This window comes from Lycorma delicatula, chromosome 10, assembly GCF_047948215.1.
Source record: "Lycorma delicatula isolate Av1 chromosome 10, ASM4794821v1, whole genome shotgun sequence".
Taxonomy (NCBI): domain Eukaryota; kingdom Metazoa; phylum Arthropoda; class Insecta; order Hemiptera; family Fulgoridae; genus Lycorma; species Lycorma delicatula.
The window spans coordinates 15,850,745-15,875,264 of record NC_134464.1 but is presented as its reverse complement, the minus strand read 5'-3'; the positions used below and the strand labels follow the sequence as shown (position 1 = coordinate 15,875,264).

Below are 24,520 nucleotides of genomic sequence, written 5' to 3'. Positions count from 1 at the left end.
CATTCATAGAATGAATTAACTGATGTTATTCATCCATTATCGATTATATGCTATCGAAACTATTTTCTATTATCTTTTGATTTACTTTCTCAAAGCGGATGAGATTGTAGGTATTTAGTCATTGCCAGTTGGTATTTCTGAACATGTGGTGGCTTTGTATAAAGGCCCTACATTATTCATAATCACTAGCACTGTATTGATGGTAATCTGTGACAATTTAGAGGCTGATTGTACCATTTTTGCCATTTTATTAGCTAATTTGTTTTTACACATTGCTTTTTTTCAGAAATGGCTCCTCTTTATGTAATGAGATGTTATGAACTTATTCTAACAACCTTTGGGAGGTAGGAGTCTTTAATTAAGATGAAAGTAGTATATTACTGATTAATGAGCTCTTATTAACTGGAATAAATATATTCTGTAGAAAAGTTGTTCTTTTTTCACCAGAAATTAAAGAGCCAAACATGATCATCAAAATAAACAAATAAGTCCATTACATTAAGTTGTCCTATCTTCTTTCTTTTTCTGTCTGTCTACCACTTTTTGTTTTTTCAATAAAAAAATATACATCTTGGGAAAACAAGTGAGATATTTTAATGAAATTTGTATAAGTATATTCATCTTCTACAAATAAATAGATTTGAAACTATTAACTTTGGAAATTAATAAAATTGCAGCCATTAAAGTTTTTTAAATCGTTATATTTCTGTAAATATTAGTTATATCAAATTATGTTTTATTGGATAAATTGTTAAGGCTTATATAATAAACAAAATAACACCTTATTTGTTCATATTGGTTTGCAAACAGTTAAGTTATGGCTATAATTGTTAAGGTTGATCGCAGAAATTTTATATGAAAACAGGTAAAAAATTGTAGACTGCATAATTTCCAGTATTCATCCCTGCGCCAACAAGCAAGAAGGGCAGTATCCTTTTTCACATTTTATTAGTTTTCTTCTAATATCATCAAACAAATTTTGTTTTAAAGCAAAAAATTTACCTAATTTCCTTTTAAGGTAATCAAACAAGAGGTTAATAACTTTAGTATTGAAAATGCACATTTATTGACAATTGTTGAAACAGATTGAATAATATAAAAAATGTATTATTAGTTTATATTTTAAAAGGTAAAGGTGTACATTGTTAAGTTGATTGCATTTGTATCATCCTGAGATACTTGGTAGGCTTTGATAAAAGTAATTAAACTGAAATAGGAAAAATGTTTGTATAATTTATGTGTTTAATTTTATTAAACATCATTCCTCTGCTAAAGTGTTAGATATTAAATTAATTAACCACCAAAGCAGAAACATTTGTTTTTTCAAGTTTTTTTAATGTACATATTATCAAAGACTTACACTATTATAAAATTAAATCAATTTAATAGAATACATGGTGTATTACAGTTGTTAAGAATAAAATATAATCACAGCCAGGAAAACAATGAACTAGTGTAAATTAATTATGGCAGTTATTTATCAGTGCTACCAGCTTAAGTAAACCATCATTTGTTCATAATTAATTTGTTGCTTCATAAATTTTGTTTATCCTTTTATATATTACATGTTTAAAAAAAATTATTGATGTAAATTTATAAATCTTTAAGTAATTTTCTGTATTAGTAGAAGTACATTTGAGTGTTAAAACTACTATGAAAAATTTACATTTACCATTTTTAAATGCATGCATTGTCTTAAATGTGTTAATTTTTCCAGTATAAATATGTAAGTAAATATTGGTTAGGATATGTGATTAGATTGAGGGGAATTTTGCTCCCTGATTTGGAAGGGTTAGTAGAAAGAGAAAGGAAGGAAGAAAAAATAAGAAGAATGAGGTTAATAGATGAGGGGAAATCTTCACCTCCAATCTGGAAACTAGAAGGAGATGAAGAAGTCTTAAGACAGAGATGATTAGAGACATTAATGTTGTAAGTGACCTGTTGCCAGGTAAAACACTAGATGATGATGATGAAGTAAATATCTATATTTACTTTTCACTTTTATTTAGATTTTTACACACTGGTTAATTGTGTATTCTGTGAAACTACTCGGATCAAGGTTTTATAATAGTTTTTTTGGTCTGTTCAAGCAGTAGTCTTTTTTTCTACACAGTATTACTCTTACCCATTTCTGATGTGATCCTTATAATGTGTAATTATGTACTGATCAATAATTATTTATCAGTAGCAACATTTGATTAGTAATATTTATCAAATTATAATTTGATAAATGTTTACTAAATGTTTGATAAAAAAAAGAAGGAATTATATAAAGATTATCTTGTGCGGGGAATTTTAAATAACCTTTATTATTTATAATGTACATTTGGATTTTTATTGTACAGGATTATGAAGACTTTGATATTGCCAATGAAAATGATGAACTGGAAAAGTTCTTAAAAATGCCTGAATCGTCAAATAAAACTTCAGCACCATCAGCAGTTGAGAACGGTCATGTTAATGGAAACACTTCTAGCCGTGAGGTAATTAATTACATTAGATGTAAAGATTTATAATTCATGATAAGAAAATAGAATGTCTGCTCCATCTTTTTCTTTATTATTATTATTATTATTATTATTATTAATTTTAGGATAAAAATTATTATTACTCACTGAATTTTGTATTATCTATTTCATTATAGCTTGTGTTCAGTATGTTTGTATTATTTTCGAAAATAAGTTAGTAAAAGTTGCATATTTAATATAATCTCTTTTTATGAGTATTGATAGGTAATGTTAATGTTTTTCCAATTAAAGAAACATTTTGAATTAAATTCTTTCTGCTTAATTGAGGTAGGAGTTTTACTGCATTGTTTACTAATAACAGAAAAGGATTAATGAATTAAAAGTATTTGTTGCTTTGCTTTATCTATCCAAGTTGTTCTCGTATGGTTGATACATTTGTAAAGCATCTGAAATTAAATAGGGTCCCATGAGAATTTAATGAATGACTTTTTCTCAGAGTTGTATATATTTATCACACAAACACACACACACACACACACACACACACACACACACACACACACACACACCACATGCACCCACACACACACTCACATACACACAACACACATACACATAATTGAGTTTGCGCACACAAACAAAAAAAAAACAAAAAGTTCAGGTCACTGTGATGGTTTTAATTTGTTTGATATACTGATGTCAAAATTTGTCATGCAAAATATACAGCTCTGTAAAAGAGGTAACAAGAAATTACTATTTCTTCACTTTCACTACTAAGTTTGGGCAAAGGGATGATGCTTAAGTCTGCCTATTAAATATTAAATTGAACTGAATGTTATTTAGATTAATTTTATTTATAATAATTTTATCAAATATGGTCCGTTGTATGATTATAGAATAATAATAATTTATAAAAAACCACTTACCAACAATTTTTTTATGTGTTAAGTACTTTCGGATAACAAATCCATTTTCAGGAACTCAAAAAACTTTTATATTATTCTTAAAATAAAAGATGACAACCACTGTTGTACATTTTTACATTTTACATAAAGACTTACAATATGATGAATGAGTTTTATTTTAAGAATAATATAAAAGTTTTTTGAGTTCTTGAAGATGGATTTGGTATCTGAAAGTACTTGCACATATAAAATGTTGTTGAAAAGTGGTTTTTATAAATTATTATTATAATTTTATTTAACATGACCTGTTGGTATATATGTATTATATAAAAAATTACAAATTCGCTTACTGATAAATATTTGTATAAATTTACATCCTAGTGCTTTCAGAAAATTATTTCCATCTTCAGGGACGTATCATAACTAATTATACACATGGTAATAATTCTTCACATATTAAATGAGTTAGTTATAGTTTAAAACCTGTCCGAATAAAGTATCATCTTCAAACTTGTTTTGCTCATTCATCAGTTTATTGTAATTTATGTTTGTACATGTGAAATTTTTCTAAAATATTTGTTTTATATGTATTATTGGAGTGATCAAGGATATTAATAAAATTGTTAGGATCATAATTATAATTTAGATCCAGGATGTGTTTGGCAAAGTTAGATTTTTCTATGTGTCCTTTGTTCATACAATTTATGTGTTCTTTAATTCTGATTGAGAATAATCAATTAGTCATAACGACATATTTCAAATCGCTGCTTGCATATCCCAAACTGTATAAAAACCCTCTTTGTCTAAATTAAATTTATTATTGTTTTTCAAGGATCTCTATTATTTTTGTAGTTTATTATTTTGTTACTTGTTATGCAAGCAGTTTTTAATCCGAATGATTTAAAAATTTTATTGAATTTTCTGTAATTTATATTATATTTGATTTTAACTATTTATTTCCGTTATTATTATTTGTTAGCTTTATTTTATCTTTTATCTATACTTTATTTTTTATTTTAGTGAATAATTTATTTAATTTCTTTGTTTAAATTTATGTTATTATGTTTCAGATATTTTTCTGTAGATTAAGGTATTAAATGTTGTTATTTTATGATTCCAAGGATGAAAAGAGGAGTCATGATGAATTTGAGTATCTTGTTTTAATAGGTTTCCTATATATATATATATATATATATATATATATATCGATATCAAATTCATTATTACTCTAATTTTTATATCCAAAGAAAATTATACTATTGCTGTTTTCTTGACTTAAATTCAATGTTATATCCAAAGAATTCGTTTTTTTGATTATTTTGTTTTCATCATCATTAAATTGTTGATTATATATGATTAATTCATATATATTTATATATATCATCTATATATATCTCTTATATATATTTTGTGTTTTTTAAATTTGTTATGCAAATTATTAGTTTCTAATTCATTCTTGAAAATGCCAGCCAACATAACAGAATGATGACCCATGATGTAAATTTATACAACTATTTGTTGTTAAGCGGATTTATAATTTATATTTATAATTTTTTATGAATGTTATTTATTTAAATTAAAAACTTAATTATGAACATTTATGAAAGTTGTGTTTGAATAATGTTATTTATTTTTTACTTCTTAAAATTTTAACAACTTCATTCTGGATCAATCACATTTTAATTGTATATAGTAAGCAATGAATCTTTTTAATGACAATCCAGAAAGCAGGATATTATTAAAAATATTTTCTTTTTTAAATAAATAAGTTGAGTACAAAATTAAAAAAATTAAATCTGTTTAGGAGTTAAAAAAAAAATAAATAATTTTATTAAAAGATAAACTAAATGGAAAATTTATTTTTTAATGTTACCATCTACTTATGTGTTGGCATTTTATCTGGTGAATTAATCAGCTAATATGCAAGCACATGTGCGTGTGTGTGTGTGTGTGTATGTGTATTTTATCATATTACTGATTGTAAAATAATTATTAACTGAAGATAGATGTCATTAAAATAAAATTATTAAAACAATTAGAAATAAAAATATTTATTTTTAATAAAATAACTATATTCTGCTGTTACATGCAGTTTATTAAATAAATAATTTAAATAAATTACCTACTGTTTTAACATTTTAAAAAAATTTAAGGATATTCTGATTAGATGTATTTCTTCCTTTGCCCACAGAATTCTGCCGATAAAGAATCAGCAGTTAGCGGAGATCAACAAGTTCCAGAAAGGTGAATATTTTGTAGATTTATTTAATTAATATTTTAATGTTACTGTTTTTACTTTATTGTTTATTGATTTCTTTTAACTTAATTTTATAACAGGTGATTGAAATTTTAAATTATTGTTCCTTATAATGATAATTTTTATTATTTTTGTAAATTATTTTAATATTGTGATAGTGTTGTTCGTTGTTTGAATCCACCTTATCAATTTTTTTTTTGAGTTATTATTTTGCAGTTCAACTTTACTGTACCACATTACTATATTATTTAAGTATTCATCTGAAACAGTTAGTTTGTATCATCTTTATATTTAAGTTTTTGGATGTACGAATATATTGTGGTAAAAATCATCAATCATTCATTTGTTGTAGCATTTTATTAAGAACTATACTAGTGGAAGAATAAAGATTTTGGATGATTGTTTGTCTTCCTGTAACTACAGTACAGCTGCACATATTTCATGAAATAGGTATCCAGTGATTCATCTCAATTATGCTAGTAACTCAAGCAAGAATATGTTTAATTGAAACCAGTATAGCAGATGGTGTATGCCATTCCATTTCCAAAATTGTTTAACCAGATTGCTTTATTTATGAAGTGGCTTATCAGATCAAAGCTTTAACAGAAATGAAAGGATATAATTATTTATATTTATACATTGTCAGCTTAGATAGAAAGTAGTCTCTTAATAGTTCCATAGATAGTATCACCACTACATTGAACGTCCGTAAAACAGTAACCAGTTTAGCGTTACAGGCAGAATCAGCATGTCAGCTAACACAATTTCCATTGTATTTATTCTAAAAATAAAGGATATGGTAAGGGGTTAGTAGGAGTTAATTAATTACAATACGACTGCCTATGATCAGGGTACTCTGCCATCTTGCTATTATTAGGAGACGTAGTTACAAAAACCTGAAAGATGTATTTGGAAATTGTTTTTTTTCTCTAATTAAGGAACTAAATAAATCGTGTAGAGATTCCTAAAAGATGATGAATGTAAGCAATAAATATATTTTATGAATATGTTTGCGTTGAAAAACAAAATATATTATAATTTTTTAGGACAGAAAGATGTTTGAATGTCTGTTGAATATGTTTCATATGTCTATTGAATTCAAACATTCAAAGTCAAGAATTATATACTTTTTTTGCTAGCTGTGGAGAATATTTGAAATAAATTTTTCATGCATTTTTTATGCTTTGTTATTTTTCATTGTTACCTTTATTCTTTATTTTATTTTTGTTATTAAACTTCTTTTCAGATTTTATAATTAGCAATCACACAATATTATTGGCATGCGATTGCTGTTTTATCTGATTTTATTTCTTTGTTTTTAAAGATTAAGAATTGAGGTTTTCTGATGTCATTGTGAACTCGCTAAAAATCATTTATTTTTTATGCATTTATTTTGTATAATCTAAACTGTAGAATGAAATAGTTTTTTTTCAAATTCACCTGTAATGTTTTTTGAAAAATTATTATAAAGAGAATGAGATTGAATGCACTTGTCCCAATGGTTTTCCCATTGGTGAAAATATTTTGAAATACCTGAAGAGGATCGTTGTTCAAGGCTTGCAGTGATTTATCTTTGACTTTTTTTATAGTACAATAACGTTTTATTTGAATATGTTTTTCATATGCAGGGAAAAGAAAAATTTCCATAAAGCAGGATCAGGCAGAGTAAGGAAGATGAGGGACCCTGCTCATCTTGTTTTTCAATAAAAGTTTTGCTGCCGAGGATGATAATGACAGGGGCATTGTCATGTTGAAGAAATGCTAATTACACTCTGTCCAGAAGCAACAAAGTCTCTGTGAACAGACCCATTCAGATCAATAAAGTAAATCCATATTGTCTTCACGTTTGATCAAATTGCCATCCTTTTTTTGTCTTTGTGAATTCTGTGATTTCCAGTGGCTTGTTTGTTGTTTCCACGTCATAACCATAGTACCAACTCTTACTTATCACCTGTCACAACTTTAGAAAAAAAGTTAGGATCATTTTGAAGTTGCTCCTTCAAATCACAACACACATTTACAGGATTGCTTTCCTCTTATCTTGTTTGAACAACCGAGGCACAAATTTTGCAGCAATAGTTTCCTGTTCATATCATCTATTAAAATTTGTTAGTAAGACATGCAAGTCTATTCAGAAAATGGGATTGCAAACTTTTTCCAGACTCGTCATTTCTAATTGTGCAGCAAGGTTGTCTAGACCTTGATAGATCGTTAAGTAACATTTTCCTTCAAATGATATATGTTGAAATGCAAAAGCCTCTTGTAAACCTGTGACTTACTTTTAAAAAGCTTCCTCTTTAAAATGATTTTGAAGCATCATTCCGTTTCAGCAGCTGTTTTCCTAAGAAGAAACAAGATTTAATGCAGACTGCTCTTTATGATAATCCATCAAAAAAATTGCAGAAAATGTAAAACTGACGTGGAATGCTTAAAAAATAATACCAAGAAATGCCATTTTGCAGACTGCCATAGCATACAGTAATCACTACACCTGGTGGTGAAATTTATAATTATATCTAGGTAGCACACCAGATAACAAAGTACGGCTGTTCTTGGGTACCCCGTATTATATTTATGTTGGTTTTCCTTGTTAAATAAATAAGTCATTGCTGGTATTATTAATAAATAAATAAATATTTTTTTCTGATTAGAACATTGCATAGATTCCACTGGGAATGGGTAGATATGTAGATTTGCTACTCCGTGGATAAAAAGAAACTTCCTCAGCATTTGCATGGATGGATCAAGGGAAACCATGGTAAAACCTTGATCAGAATGATGTCATAAAGTACACAATTAATTATTAAAAAATGGATATACGCATGTACTTCTACATATGAAAATACTGTAGACCAGTTATTAGATGTATCATTAGTTTGCTGATGATTGTTTAGATTAATTTTTTATGAAAGTGAAAAATACCAAGAAGTTAATTCATTGAGAAAAAAAATGGAAGAAAAATAATAAAGAATGTAGACATTTAAACTTTAATCTTTTCTTAATGCAAATTATTATCAACTTTCAGGGATAGGTCAAGCAGCGTGGAATATAAATACACGATTATTTATTCCCTTATTTTGTAAGACATTTTATAATTTATAAAACACTACTGAAAAACATGATAAGATGCTTTATTTGTTTATAATTAGATTCTGATGTATTATTATTTTTTTAAAATAGCGAAACATTGCTTGTTACTCTTAAGTGCTTCGCCATCAAGGTAAGAATCAATTGACTTCTTGGCTGATTCTTACCTTGACAAGCAGGATTAATGTCTATATGATGTTTAACCCTCTTTCTTTGTAAAGCTAATACTTTAACTTGAAATTTTCTCAAACACTGTTCAGGCAACTTTCAGAACACCTCAGTAATAATATGTATTCTGTTTTAAATTGTATCTGTTATTATACATTTTTGTGTATGTTATGTATTTCTGTATACAAATGTGTGAGTTTTTTTATCAGTTTTTATAGTTGTAATTTCCTGTAGCTGCTTTCTTCTGATAATGTTGTTGAATTTTTTTATTAGTTTCCTTAATATCTTGTTCGTATTGTATTTTTTTCTGTTTATTTTGTTTTCTTTGTTATTCTTATCCAATTTGTAATATCAGGGAAAAATATGTATCTATAAATTTATTTTAAATAATCAGTTTGTTATTGGTGTTAATGAGTGTATATACGCATATAATATGCATATCTGTGCCTTTTTTATTATTAAAAAAAAATTGTGTTACTAAGAAAATATATAAGATGATATTAAACACTTAATTGCTTAAAGAGATTATAGTTCTCATATCAAGTATTTGAATTTATCTTTGCAAAATATATACTAGTAACATAAAGATAATTCCATATAATATGCAAGTCAAGTAAAATAAATGAATAAAAGGAAAAAAAATTGACTTAAGTAGTATAAAATTGATAAAATAGTAAATTGATAAATAGTATAAAAGAAAAAAGAATTTTAGTAAAACTAAAATAAAAAATTCCATTACTTTCATTGTTTCTCTTTTTAATTGCTTAAAGAGATTACAGTTCTCATATCAAGTATTTGAATTTATCTTTGCAAAATATATACTAGTAACATAAAGATAATACCATATAATATGCAAGTCAAGTAAAATAAATGAATAAAAGGAAAAAAAATTGACTTAAATAGTATAAAATAGTAAATTGATAAATAGTATAAAAGAAAAAAGAATTTTAGTAAAACTAAAATAAAAAATTCCATTACTTTCATTGTTTCTCTTTTTTATCCTGTTTTTATTTCTTTTCTCCAGTTACTTGATGTAAACTCTTTTAAAGTTTTTGGATGAATGAAGATATCCCAAAATAGATTTCACATCAAAATATCACTTTTAGCATTAAAGCAATGTTGCGCATTAACATCTAACTCCTACTGACATAAAAAAGAGGCTTTTGGGAAAGGATGCATTTGATACATGGATGCATGGAAAGTACATGAAATAATACTAACATTATACACAATTTCCTTTCAATGGGGTACTGAATTTCCCAGCACGCCTGCTCAAGGGTTAAAACAAGCAATTGTCATAAGATCTAATTTCTTCACACACATGCATGCATAAGCTGTGGTTTAACCTGTGTCATAAACACAGCTATTAACTCATTGGTAGTTTGAAACCCTTATGAGGGTGTCAGGCTAAACAGTTGATTATTTGATTTTGGGAGAAATTATTTTCATTAATTAATTATTTAATTTCTGGAGAAAATCCAGTTTAGTTTGCAGAAATGCCCTGCCTCTATCTAGTAAAAAGGCCTCAGTCTCTGATGAGATTGTGGACAGGATAGGCATCTGCTGCCTGGAAGAAGGCTTGAGCTTTTCTCTAGATAGATTTGTTTATCTCTTAGTGGTGGGTCGCGTATTGGCACTGTGGAACTGCAGCACCCCCTACTTCCATGTGGTATTATCGATTACATTTAATGTGAGTCCTTTCTTTCTTTATACTTTATACTACAATATATAATACTTAGTCTTAATGTCAGTAGCCATCTTCCAGTTTATGAAAAAGTTACAAAAATCTTTGTTTTGAAGTGTGTGCTTCACAGTTCCCAGTGGTGTGGTGTTTGGCTGTTGTGCACATAGGAAGCTTCATGTGAGAGAGAGCACTTTCACTCCCACAGTGCCAACCCCAATGTGTTTTTGGAAGGTTTTTAACTCCACATGGTTGCGCTTATAAACCTGTACCATACTCTTGAATATGATAATGTGTAGAATTAGGTTATTATCCTGCTTCCAGCTATTTTATTATTCTTTTTTTTTCAATTCTTTTATTTTACAGAAAATGTTTACCATTTCCTTGAAAAGGCCCAGATAATTGTTTCTGGAATGGCATCCCCACTAATTTTTGTACAAATCACCGTCTCTTACTATAATACTTCCAAGAATAGATCAACCCAGTAACTGATTACATTCTGGTGGCTAGGCAGTGAGTTAATGGCTAAAGTGCCAAGCGAGTAAACCTGAGCCTTCCAATCACTCGTAAAATATAAAAAAAACTTAAGTTTATCCAACAAAATTCTAGCGAGCCAGAAGTAAGCATCTTACCTTGCAGGTAGCTTTTTTTTAGATGAAATGAGTCCTTCTTCCCTTCTAGTGATTTGTAATGTTTATTTGTCCTAGTAACACACTATTTAATTCCAAGAATTGATACTGCATTTTTCCAAGCAAAGGAAAGGGTGTTAGATAAGTATCCTTTTCCTTGCTTTGAAATTTATTTCTGAAAACAGCCTTAGAATTTATTTAGATTACCTTTTTCCCTTCATAGTAAGGATATAATTTAGAGCATCATTTATGATCTTGGTTACTGTATGCAGGAACTTTCCCCTAATTTAAAGATAAGTTCCTTATGTGTTCAAACCAAACTCATTCATTTTCAACAGTAAATTGTAATTGGAAAATTTTCAAAAGATAGTAACAGTACACAGTTCTATTAAGAGTCATGCACCTATGACCACTTAAAAAAACTGTCTTTAGATTGATGAATTTGATCAGCTCTACAAAAAATACAGGGCTCTTGCCATCTAAGACAACAGTAACATTTGAATTTTGTCTGGACTGTAGTTGCTCACAAACTAGGTGTAGGTGTTATCAAAAGTCTCATGAATATTACGGAACAGTCCAAGAATATAGAATATAGTTAGAATAGATGGAAGTCTTATAGCATATTTTTTTAGATTTTAATTACACTGAGTTGTATTCAAACCATTTAATTTAGGATACCATTTTTCAAACATTGGAATTTTCCTGACTAATATCTTTGTGTATGTCAAATCATAGACTCAAAAGAAATCTTGAACAATGTGATTTTTTTAATTACGAGGCAGAATGTTGTTTAAAGCTATTCATAATTAACTTTGTACTATCTACAAATTGTTTAAGGGTACAATTTATCTCTTTACCTTTTGTAAATAAAAAATATTATTATTTTCATATGGTATGCATGTTATGCTAGTTATAATTTTGTAAAATATGTATTTTCATTGTTTTTATATTATTTTTTATGATTTTCATTTTCTAGGACATTTGTGTGAACTTCTACTGCTATTTGAACTGTACAGACTGTTTTGTTTCAGCTTGCTTTATGTTTCGCTAAGCATTAATTTTGTTGACATTTTGTGTTTGTTTTTTTTTTTTAAATTTTGTGATGCTTCGTTTTTGTTGAATTTCTTCTTTTCTTTTAGATGTGGAACAGTTGGTCGTCCAAGATTATCAGTTCAATTAAAGATATTATTCAACATGAACTGATTTTATCTATTTAGTCAAAAAAAAGAGAAGTAGACTTAAGTGAATTTTTTATGAAAATTTTTTCTTTATATTTCATTCATTATTATCCTGTAATTTTTAATAACGTAAGACAATTTTTTATCATATACTGACAAATTTTGTAGCTAGATTTTAATTATGTTTTTTATCATTCCATTTTATGTAACTTTTCAAACATTATACTTTTCCAAGTTTGATTTGCATATCTGTAATTTTAAAAATTATAATTCTGGGTGATAAAAAGGTTTTTATATTTTAGTTAAAATTTATTATAAATTTAAGGTGCCTGATAGTATCAATTAGTTCTTAGCCTCTCCAGCAACTGCTGCAGAGCATTTTTCCCCTCTAATTTCAGTCTTCACTTATATAATAAAGATTCTCAAAATCACTTGATTTCTATTACAGTCTGAAAATTTTTAATTTCCATTCGGTTCCTTATTCAAATGATATCAGAAAGTTTCCAAGCTGGGTCTAAAACATTGTATAAAAGTAGTTTTAACATTGTTTAAAAGTAGTCTTTATTAATTTTTTAAATTGTCTACTTGAAAACCTGTGCAATAATCCCAACATGTTTGCACGCTTTTTGGAAAAGTCATTCAGTTCTGTAATTTGATCAACCTCAGTTGCATAACTACTGTATCAAGAAGTGGGCTTTCAACCTCGGTTTAATTTTTGGGCATGAGGCAAAATCACTGGCTACTTGATTAGGAGGAATCTACTGCGTACATAGGATGATGCCTTCCATGTTATTTTGTGTCAAAATCTTAGTTGTTTTGAGAAAAGTTTAAACAGGCACATACATTGCGTGGTAAAAGAGCAGTTTTAGTTTTCTTGTTTTCATCTTTTTCACTTTCTTTTTCGCTTATCTTTTCTTAAATGTTTGAAAACATCACAATATAACCAAGAATTCAACACTAGAAGGAACAAATTCTTGATAGACAGTGGCTTTATTATAAAAAAGACAAATTGAGCTTGCCCTTTGCTGCAAAGCCTCTCAATTTTCCCCAGATCATACCCTTAAACAATTTTCATCACTTATGTTGGTCCTAAAAATGAAATGTAAAGTTTTATCCACATTTAAAGCTCATATTACATATAAGCATGCCGCTGCTTTTGACCTAATGACAGGAGCTGAGTAACGAATGTCTGAGCGATCTTGTAATACATGTTCAAACTTTTATTCAACATTACATGACTAGTTCTATAACCAATTTTAATATCCTAGAATTCATGGTTGTTCAACAATGGTCCACATACTTATTGAATTTTCCCAAATATTTTAGTGTTTTGTTGGAACATAGCTGCCTGGTTGATGATTGATTTTAACTGATAATCTTCAGCACTTGAAATGTTATGCTTGCTATTTTTAAATCTGTCCTCAATCTGAAGAATGATGTTCAATAAAAATTTTAGAAGCATTTCAAAAGTTCTGTTAGCCAATTTACCAAAGTTCACTCAGATAAAAAGCACATGCTCAAATTTATCAATTGTTGCAGACTGATATCTCCCCAAATTTATAAAATTCATTATACTGAAGAAATTCATGTATATACTGAAATCACTTGCTGAACAATAGCGCAGGCTTGTGAGTAATCAATGAGCTTCTATGGGTTCCACATGACTTTATTATAAAGTGCAATCACTGCAGTGAGTAAAGTACTAATGTACTTATAAAATACAGTTTGGAAACTTACTGATACCATCTCATATTTATTGTTATAAGAATTTCTGAAGTAATTTGACATTAAGAAAAAAAAAGTAAGTACTATATATTTTTGCACTTGGATCAACTGAAATCAGGTGGGAGTAATAATTATAATAATTTGGAAGTAATTTACGAAGTAGTAGTAATTTTTAGTCCTGACAAGAGAATAGTAATTTCATAATGTAGATAACAAGGGGAGTTGAAATGCCATTAAAAGTTTCTTATAAAAAACTCATTAATTATTGCACATTAAACAAATCATTGTCCTTTAAAAGTTATCTGTTTAAAAAATTATATTCCTTATTTTGAAAACTGTATGAAAGCGAATTTTTTTGGCTTAGGCCAAATTGTGAGCAGTTCACAATTTGGCCTAAGCCAGAAAAATTTGTATTGATGCAGTATCAATACAACCTGACTATTCCATAACACCAGCACCGGCATGCGGACTTGTTATATAAAAGATGAAGTTAACATATAAAAGTTAATACATAAAAACACGTAAAAGCCCCACCTGTTCAGCTCAGTAGCTGAATTTTCTTTGTTCTTTGCAGTTATGGCAAATGGCTTACCATTGCCTTTATGTATATATAGCATATTACATACAACAATCCAATCATTGTTTTCATTTTTTATGATTCATATAAAAAATATCGCCCAGTGTTATAACCTTTTGTAGACTAGTACATTGTCATAACACAAATTTATCTTTTAACACTTACATAATAACAGATTAATTTTATATTATCTATTATCACTATTTTTATTGTGGTTCACCATTTATTATTAATTAATATTTCAATTTAATAATCTTTTAATTAGTATTAGTTTAATGTTGTTGTAATCCTTAACCGTATTCTTAATCACAGAGTCATTTAAAATAGATAATTTTGTCTCGGTTTGCACAATTTTATGTTTCTAATAGGAAACCTTTTTTTCGCCCTTTCAACTGTATGTTTTGAATGAAATTTTATTTTAATTTAAGAATCAGATGAGATTGAGCTATTATAATAAATTATTTATACTTTTTATTTTTCAAGTTGTTTTATATGTATTCTTTTATTATCATAAATAACAACATAATACATGAAGAAAAATATTTATACTAATTTATTTATACAAAGTATAATAAAAATAATATTTAACGTAGAATACACAAAACAAAATAAAAATGAATACCTAAATAAACATAAAATAAACCTAAAAACATAAACTATTAACAAATATTAATGGAAATTAATCCCACAAAAAGTTAAAAAAAATCACAGAAAAATAAGAAACCACATACCAGGTGTGTGAATATGAAACTGGAATTTTTGAATAGAAAATACATATTTATTGTATGAAAATGAGAAAAAGTATTTTATTTTAAATATTGTCCATCGCTAGCTACACATTTTTCCCATTTCGCTAATAATTTATGAATGCCATGCCAAAAAACTATTGCTTTTTTAAGCCAAACCAGTCATCGGGCCATTTTCGTAAGAAGTGAAGCGCTGCTCAGCAAGTGAGTGTTCCATCAGTGCAAATAAATAGTAATCAGAGCCAAGTCTGTTGAGTAAGTTACATGCGAAAGTATTTCCCACCTGAACTCAATTGTTTCCTTGACCGGTTTTGCTGTGTGTGATGGTGCATTATCATGAAGCAAAATCACTTTGTGTTTTGATATTCTGGTTGTTTTTCACGGAATGCTGGATTCAGATCAATCATTTTGTGTTCAGTATTAACGGTTTCACCAGGTTTTAGCAGCTCATAATAGATCTTATAATATAGATTATAAAATTAGATTACATTAGATTATGGAGATTTAATCTATTATAATTAGATCTTCTTGCCATAGTGATTTGCTCTGAAATCGATGTCGATGGTTCGCCTGGAGTTACCTTTTTGTACCTTTTGCCTGGAGTATCTTTTATGCTTGTCACAATTTGATGGAGAAATGACTTTCTTTTGTACTTGGCGAGCAGCGTTTTACGAGTGGTTTTTCGGTTTTCTTGCTGTCTTTCATTCAGTTCATATGCAACCCATTTTCCCATCTTCTGGATGTTTCCCATGGCTTTCAAACATATGGAGATGGCTTCTTGTGTTACATTCAATTGATCCACGAGTTGTTGTTGCATTTGAGCATCTTCCTCATCCAACAATGGTTGCAATTTGCTGTCTTCAAACTCTTTTGGTTGTCTACCATGTTCTCTGTTTCTCGCATCAAAATCACTACTTTTGAATTTTATAAACCACTCAAAGTACAGTGATTTACCAAGAACATGCTCACAGTAAGCTTCAACAATCATTCGATGCGGTTCTGCAGCAATTTTCTTTAAATGGTAACAGAAAATCAATGCTGTCCGCAAATCATAGTTTGTAGGTACAAAACTTGACATGTTCAATGCTAATTAAAACTACGCTGTTATATGAAACTTGTATTGTTGTGAGTTGAAAATCTTTGTCATCTGTCAAACAAAGAAAATGGTGCCAATGATGCGATTTGACGGTAACTACATTGACAGCAGCCATCTACGGACAAATTCCAGTTTCATATTTACACACCTGGTACACTGGGAAACAGGATTCTGCTGCCTGTGGAAAGACATTTACCCATACTTAGAAAGTGCATTGTGTATTTAACTTCCACTCTGCTGTGACAACAGTATAGTTACTTCACACATGTCCAAAATACTCCCTTACAACGTGCACAAAACTACTCTTAACAAAACTTAGAATATACTTCAAATGAAGTGGCTAATCTTAGAAAATGTATATTAAATTTGTTTATGTATCGAAAAGAATAAGTATATTTAAAAGAAAAATATTGTGATTATACAAAACTTAATATCAAAATTTTGTAATTCAAGAATTTTTAACCATGAAAGTGAAAATACTCTCGTGGACATAAAATGTATTTTTTTAAATGTCTTTCAAGATGTTTGTAGTATTTGAAGAACTCAGAATTAAATCTCCAGTCATGATATAGTTTTTTTTTTTGTTTTCTTTTTCTTTGTTTGTTTTCATTGTTGTGCAATGAAGGGAACTACCTCTTCACACTGCATTGTTTATGTTCTCCTGCCCCAAGAGTTAGTAATTCAATCTCCTAAAAATAGTTTGTGATTTTGGTTAAAGTTTTTTCACAGAGTATAGTTGATCTTCTAGGCAGTCTTGTCAGGTGTAAGTCACAAAATTTAATGTCTCTTTTGGTGAATTTTATTTATAGTGTAAAATATTTTATTATGAAAACTAGTCACAAGAGAGTGAATCAGGAATTATTTATGATACGAAAATTATTTTTTTTTAATGATAGGTACACTGTTGGTTTGCCTTTGCTTTCAGTTACTGATATTGTTCTGCACTTAGTAAAGTATAATTAATGTTATTATTGGTCAGTTTTAGCAATGATTTACTTCTTTTCTCTCTCTCTCTCTCTCTCTCTCTCTCTCTCTCTCTCTCTCTCTCTCTCTCTCTCTCTCTCTCTCTCTCTCTCTCTCTCTCTCTCTCTCTCTCTCTCTCTCTCTCTCTCTCTCTCTCTCTCTCTCTCTCTCTCTCTCTCTCTCTCTCTCTCTCTCTCTCTCTCTCTCTCTCTCTCTCTCTCTCTCTCTCTCTCTCTCTCTCTCTCTCTCTCTCTCTCTCTCTCTCTCTCTCTCTCTCTCTCTCTCTCTCTCTCTCTCTCTCTCTCTCTCTCTCTCTCTCTCTCTCTCTCTCTCTCTCTCTCTCTCTCTCTCTCTCTCTCTCTCTCTCTCTCTCTCTCTCTCTCTCTCTCTCTCTCTCTCTCTCTCTCTCTCTCGCTCTCTCGCTCTCTCGCTCTCTCGCTCTCTCGCTCTCTCGCTCTCTCGCTCTCTCGCTCTCTCGCTCTCTCGCTCTCTCGCTCTCTCGCTCTCTCGCTCTCTCGCTCTCTCGCTCTCTCGCTCTCTCGCTCTCTCGCTCTCTCGCTCTCTCGCTCGAGAAAGTTTTTAGAAAGAACTTACTCTTGACAGCTGTATATATCTCTATATATATTCTTCATGAGAAGCCATCTTTTTGTTTCAGAAACCACATCAATGTATGAATGAGTGCAGCAAATAGATTGAGCCTGCATCTACCCCACCTCTTTTATCACATGTCACCATCTTTTTTCTGATTGTATCACAATAACCTTCCTACCATAGAGTAAATCATTTACACCCTTTTGTAATAGAAAAATTGATGAATGTCAGCTATCGCATTTCACTTTGGGTAGGACCCAGGCTATATTTTTGTATCGTGTCATTATGTACAGTGAATTAAGAAGCAGTATTATTAATTCACACATTTGCCAGATGTATTCCCAGTTGCCAGTAAAATCAAACACATTTTTAATGTTGGACCATGGTGAATGTTTGTTAGGAACAGAACCAGTCGGTAGCTTGCCATCATTTTCAAGCACTACCGCTACAACACAATCGTATTGATGCATTTATTTGGCTTCAGCCAACTCACTGTGCAAGGCAAAACTGCTCTGCAGATGAATAACCTTAAAGAACTCATCTGGTCTGGAACTACTGCTCTCAGCATCAGATTTCAAGTCTGATCTGCAGAGATAGCAAATTAGATCTCATTCCCAAAGGCTCTAATAAGACTTTCATAAGTTATTAGTCAGATTTCCCCCACAATTATTCATCTACAACTGGTTGTACAACTAAGCTGTATAATTTTTCTTTCATAGGTATTTGATTATAATTAAATATTTGTTATTTTTTTCTCTCGCTGCAAGCAAAAGTTTGTTTATTCAATTTTATTATAATAAGAAAATATACTCGTATATGTACCTACTTTGTTTAGTTTATTATGAATTTTTTTATTGCGGTCTAAAATTTAACCTGTATACTAATGTGTTTTTTTCTAACTCCAGTAAACTAATTTATTTGTTTTTTTTATTTTTTTTATTTCCTTTAACTGATTTTTACTGTAGTTGTAGATTTGGTTATTTATTTTATATAAAATTAGTAATTTTAGTATTTTATTTTTGTATTACTTTTTTTACAGATTTTCTTTTTCCTTTTTTTCATAGATTTTTAATAATTTTAGAAGGATGTAACTAAGTGGGATAGATAGTTATTAGGTTAGTGGCTGAGCCCACCAGGTTGGTCTAGTGGTGAACGCACCTTCCCAAATCAGCTGATTTGGAAGTCGAGAGTTCCAGCATTCAAGTCCTAGTAAAGTCAGTTATTTTTACACAGATTTGAATACTAGATCGTGGATACCGGTGTTCTTTGGTGGTTGGGTTTCAATTAACCACACATCTCAGGAATGGTCGAACTGAGAATATACAAGACTACACTTCATTTACACTCACACATATCATCCTCGTTCATCCTCTGAAGAATTATCTAAACGGTAGTTACTGGAGGCTAAACAGGAAAAAGAAAGAAAGGAAGGTTAGTGGCTGGCCTTTCTTTTTAATCTTCAGCTACATTAGCTTGCAGCCAATGGTGGTTGTTACTTTGTGGCATGGCCATGCAAATCGTAGTGTCTGTATTGTGTATGTTTCTTATAATTATAATTGAATCCAGAATAGTCTTCAGGTTTAGTATTGTACTCAGAATGAATAAGTTTATTGTACAATATAGTTAAAAGATTTTTTATGTGATATTTATTCTTTTTACCTTTATCAAAAAAGTTTGTACATCTTAATTCAGTATACAGTAGTCATGATTATTTCATAATTATTACCGTTATAATACTATTAATTTGATAAAAACATCTGGTATGGGCATTTCATTTAGTGTATGATAAAATCAGGTGTAAAAAAAATGGTGGTTAATTCACTGAATTGGTGAATTATACGAGATGCATATTAAACATCAAGACTGACATAACTTCCCTTCATTTAAATGTGTTACAGTTCTGTGCTTGTTGTCTTCACTGTAGTCCCCATTGTTATTTATGCACCAATGCAGTCTTGTTTTCAATTGGTCAAAAGAGTGGACCAGGTCAGTTTTTGGTCGTTGTATTAATACAACTGTCAGCTGTTTTACTGACTTAAAACGACATACTTCTTTTAATCATAGATTTCATTTAGAAATCACATGGTACCAAATCTGGTGAATATGGAGGATGATCCAATGTAGTTCTGTGTTTGTCAATCAAAAACTGCTTCACAGAAATTGCTATTTGAGCAGTGCTTTTTGTCCTAATGAAGAATGAAACCATTTTTCAAAGGATCTGATCTGTATTTCTGTCTTGTCTTTACTTTTTTATGGTGGTTCACTGCTGCATCTTCTGGAAATCATTTTTCAAAGTAGTACACTTGTCATCAAAAGACACAATAAGAATGGCTTTGAATTTGGGCTCGCTTTGACAAGCTTTCTTCATCAGTCAAAGTATTTTCCAGTGTATTGACTGTCATTTCATCTCAAGATCACATAGTAGAGCCAGGTTTCATCACAACTGATGATTTTCTGAAAACTTTTGGGGTGAGGCATGTCAGTGAAAATTTCCTTGCTGTGTTTCTATTGGTCTGATGTGAAAAACCTAGGAACCATCCTGTTAACAAACATTTTTCATGTTGATATCCTTATGCAAAAGTTTCCATGCAGTGATGTCTTTTATCAGTGTTCACAGTCTCAACTATTATTCAGATACCATGGCAGGAATCTTCTCAAGTAGTTGGCTCATATTTCTACATTTTCTCTGGCTCTTGAAAAGGATGGTTGTCCTCCTCTTCAAGGAAGGAGGGAGGTTGTTCATATTTCACATTTGATATTCTTCACTGAATCTTTAATGTGATTCAAACATACGTGCGTGAGTCTTTCCTGTAAGCTTTTTCAAAGATTAATGTTGATGTTAAAAAAATTTCAAATTATCACACAACTGCACTGAACGATTAACGATGACTAGCAATCAACTGAACGGCTAAGGTTATTGATATTTCTCATGCAGGTTCAGACATGCCCAAGGTATGTGCCAAAGAGCTCATAATCAGTTAGTTCTTAATAGTTTAAAGAGGTATAAACACATTCTCATTATATACACCACATACATCTAAACTGTGGATAACAGTGTTCTTTAGTGGTTGGGTTTCAATTAACCATACGTCTCAAGATTGGTCGATTTCCAATCTGTTTCGGACTACATGTTTACCAGTATATTTAAAGTTACATTGCACTACATCTGCAGCTAAGTCAGGCCTGGCGCAAGCCTATAGTGGCAAATTGCATTTGCCTACGCACGCACACACACACACACACACACACACACACACACACACACACACACACACACACACACACACACACACACACACACACACACATACATACATACATACATACATACATCCAGGTCCATCAGTAGCTGGAAAACTGGTTGGAGAAAAACAAAACATCATACATTAATTAAGCCGATAAAAATTATGTTTATTTCTTTCTTATTTTCTTTAATATTCTTTATTTTATTCCATTATTGGTTTCAGAGTTTAGTATTTGGCTTAACTCTCTTATCAATGTTTAGCTTAAGTAATGTTTGGCTTATCTTCTTACGTATGTTAATTATCATTTCACTTCAAAGCTTGTGTTAGTGATTAAACATATAAATATTATTAAATTTACTATCATTAACATGTATATCATAAAAATAAAAATAAAAATATAAGTAAAAAAAAAAAAAAAACAAACTTGTGAGTTAATAATCAATTTTATGATATTTATAAGTGTAGTTTTAGACAAAAGTGCAAAGTTTTATACTGTTTGATAAAGTTAATAGACATCTAGAAATTGAACAAGACATTTTCTGAAACCATTAATGTTAATTTTTTATCAGTTATGAATTTATAAAATATCTTTTTTTTTCTATATATGATATAATAGTGATTACAATAATTTGATAATTAGACATTTTTAAATACATGACCATTTTTTATTACAGAATTTTAGATAATATAAAAAAATCAGTTTTGAAGTTAATTTAATTTTTTATAATCACTTATTACTATTATTATAATATATATATATATTACATCCTTCTAAAATAATTTTTAGCTCATTTATTTTATTCTTTATTTTTTTTTTAGTTAGCTTATCATTTTTTTAAATGTTTTATCTGCTATTTCATTAAGTACAAATATTTTTTTTCTTAATATTTCTACTTAATTCATGAAATATTAGTTTAATGGGTTGGTTTTCCATAAGTTTGACAGCAAAAATTAACAGAATGAACTACAAGGAACGTTCAGTAATTAACAAGAGAAATTGATGTAGAGAAAAAGCGGTTTATTCAATGACAATGATACTTATACTACATTTTAACATAGTCTCCAGCAACATTTTGACACTTTTCTTACCATTTTGTGAGTTTTCTGATTCCTGCAGCATGGAAGTCTTTACCTTGCTGTTTGAATCATTCTTGTGCCGCTTTTTTTACCACTTCATTGTTGTCGAACTGGTTGCCGAGTAACAAGTCTTTGGAGCGGGCCAAAAAAATGAAAATTGGATGGGATGAGGTCTGCGCTGTATGGAAGATGTGACAACACCTCCCAGCCCAACTTCTCGAGCGTTTCTCCTATTTTCTTTATTGGCTTCAATCAACCCATCTGGAACACATTTTGTGATAATTCAACATGTCATGAATGATGGAATGTGCAGTTGTAACACTTATATTACACAAACTAGTAATTTGGGAAATTTTGACTCTGTCTTCGCGAATAAGATCATTTATGGGATTTTGCAGCTCGGTGGTCAAAACTTCAACTGATCTTCCAGAGCTATGGAGATCAGTCACATTTATTTTGCCTGAATTAAACTGTTCCACCCAATTTACTTGTTACTGCGGTTTAAACACTTTTCAGGTACTGTCTCAACATTCTTGAGTAAATTTCCATTGGTTTCACACCTTCTGATAGCAAAAATCTTATCGCTGGCATTTATATTTGCTCTTCTGGCATATATATTTCAAGTGGAGTTGACAATCTGAAATTAGCAAAAGAGGTTATGTTTAGATTAATTATGATAGACCAGCTGATTAAATGTATTCCCAAGGTTGCTAACTTTTGACCCTCAAAAAGTTTCATTGTCATTGAATGAACTGTTACTTTCTCTACATCAATTTGTTAATTAACATCCCTCATATTATTTTTAAGACAAACTGAATAAAATTTAAGTAAATTATAATGGAAGGTTTTTACTTACATCAAAGTTTATTCATTTTTGTGAGGATAGTGATTAGAAATTTTGCTACTTTTTTTTGGTGGCTTGATTCCAGCTGGAGTTACTGCTAGTAACGTTTTATAGCATATACAAATGGACATAGCAATAAATGGACATAGCAATACTCATTAACTTACTAGTACAAAAAATGAAGAACAAAACAAAGATAACCAAATGTAAAACATGTCACTTCGATTATATAAACAAAATTTTGAATTGATTACACACAAAAAGTAAAAAAGAGGTACAAAAAGTGTAAAAAGGGGTACATAAAAATATAATATCTAAAAGTATTCTATAAATCACTAACAGGTAATGTTTACATCAATCTAGATATTTTATGTAAACATAAAAATGAACATAAATAAAACACATGATACCAGTATACCGACAGTCAGACCCTGTCAAATATTAAAAAGTTTTTTATCAATATCTATATATTAGTGGCATTTTATTAAATTGATCTAGTTTGAAATAAATCAAAAACTGAAATCAGTAAAATATTACAATTAAGTAATATCAACATACATTCTAGTATTACTTTACATATTAACTGTCATGTATATTTCATATCATTTATTCACAGCTTCTTTTTCCAACTTCAAAATGTTTCTTGTAGTTGATTTTAATCATATATGGACCTATCAATTTTTTATATTTTTAAACTTGTGCAATGGAAGTGATTCTTAAGCTGCAGAAAAATGAAAATACTACTTTGTGTAGAGCTGTAAAGAGGGCAATCAGTTATTTACCAGTTAAATCATTGTAACATTTTAGGCTTGATTTGTTTGTTATACATGGTGAAATGTTATTATACAAAAACATAATCCTGCTGGACCTGTACCTCATCATGAATTTTTTTTCTTTGTGTAATATATATTTACATTGACAAGTTGATTCTAAAAATCAAGGAACAAGCAATATCTTTTGAAGCCCAGAAATATTTGTCATAAATTTTCTGCAGAATGTCATTTATATGTCAGTTTAGTGTTTGCATTTGTAAAGAAAGATTATATTAGTCATTTCTGTAGTATCTTAGGTTATGTGCGGTTTAATAAGTTGCATAAATTTAATAAAGTTTTGATTTATGTACTGCTTTATTTCCTTTTTTAGAAAAAGCTGGTTTCTACCCAATTTTTTTGTATAACAGATGAATTTTTGTTGCGTATTAAAAATGACATCAAATTTCTGAACATACCATGTGTAGTTAATACAAGCTGAAGGATGTGTTCCTAAAACTTCTTTTATTAATA

The 24,520-nt window shown here is 29.4% G+C and overlaps 1 protein-coding gene across 1 annotated transcript in view; it reads left to right on the top strand.

The window, feature by feature from the left end:
* LOC142331798 (SH3 domain-binding glutamic acid-rich protein-like) overlaps positions 1 to 24,520 on the top strand; it is a 62,159-nt gene that overhangs the window by 21,550 nt on the left and 16,089 nt on the right. The window contains exons 3-4 of the mRNA XM_075377916.1: positions 2,346 to 2,483; positions 5,565 to 5,617. Of these exons, the coding sequence (XP_075234031.1) occupies positions 2,346 to 2,483; positions 5,565 to 5,617 (191 nt within the window). The remainder of the gene's footprint in view (positions 1 to 2,345; positions 2,484 to 5,564; positions 5,618 to 24,520) is intronic.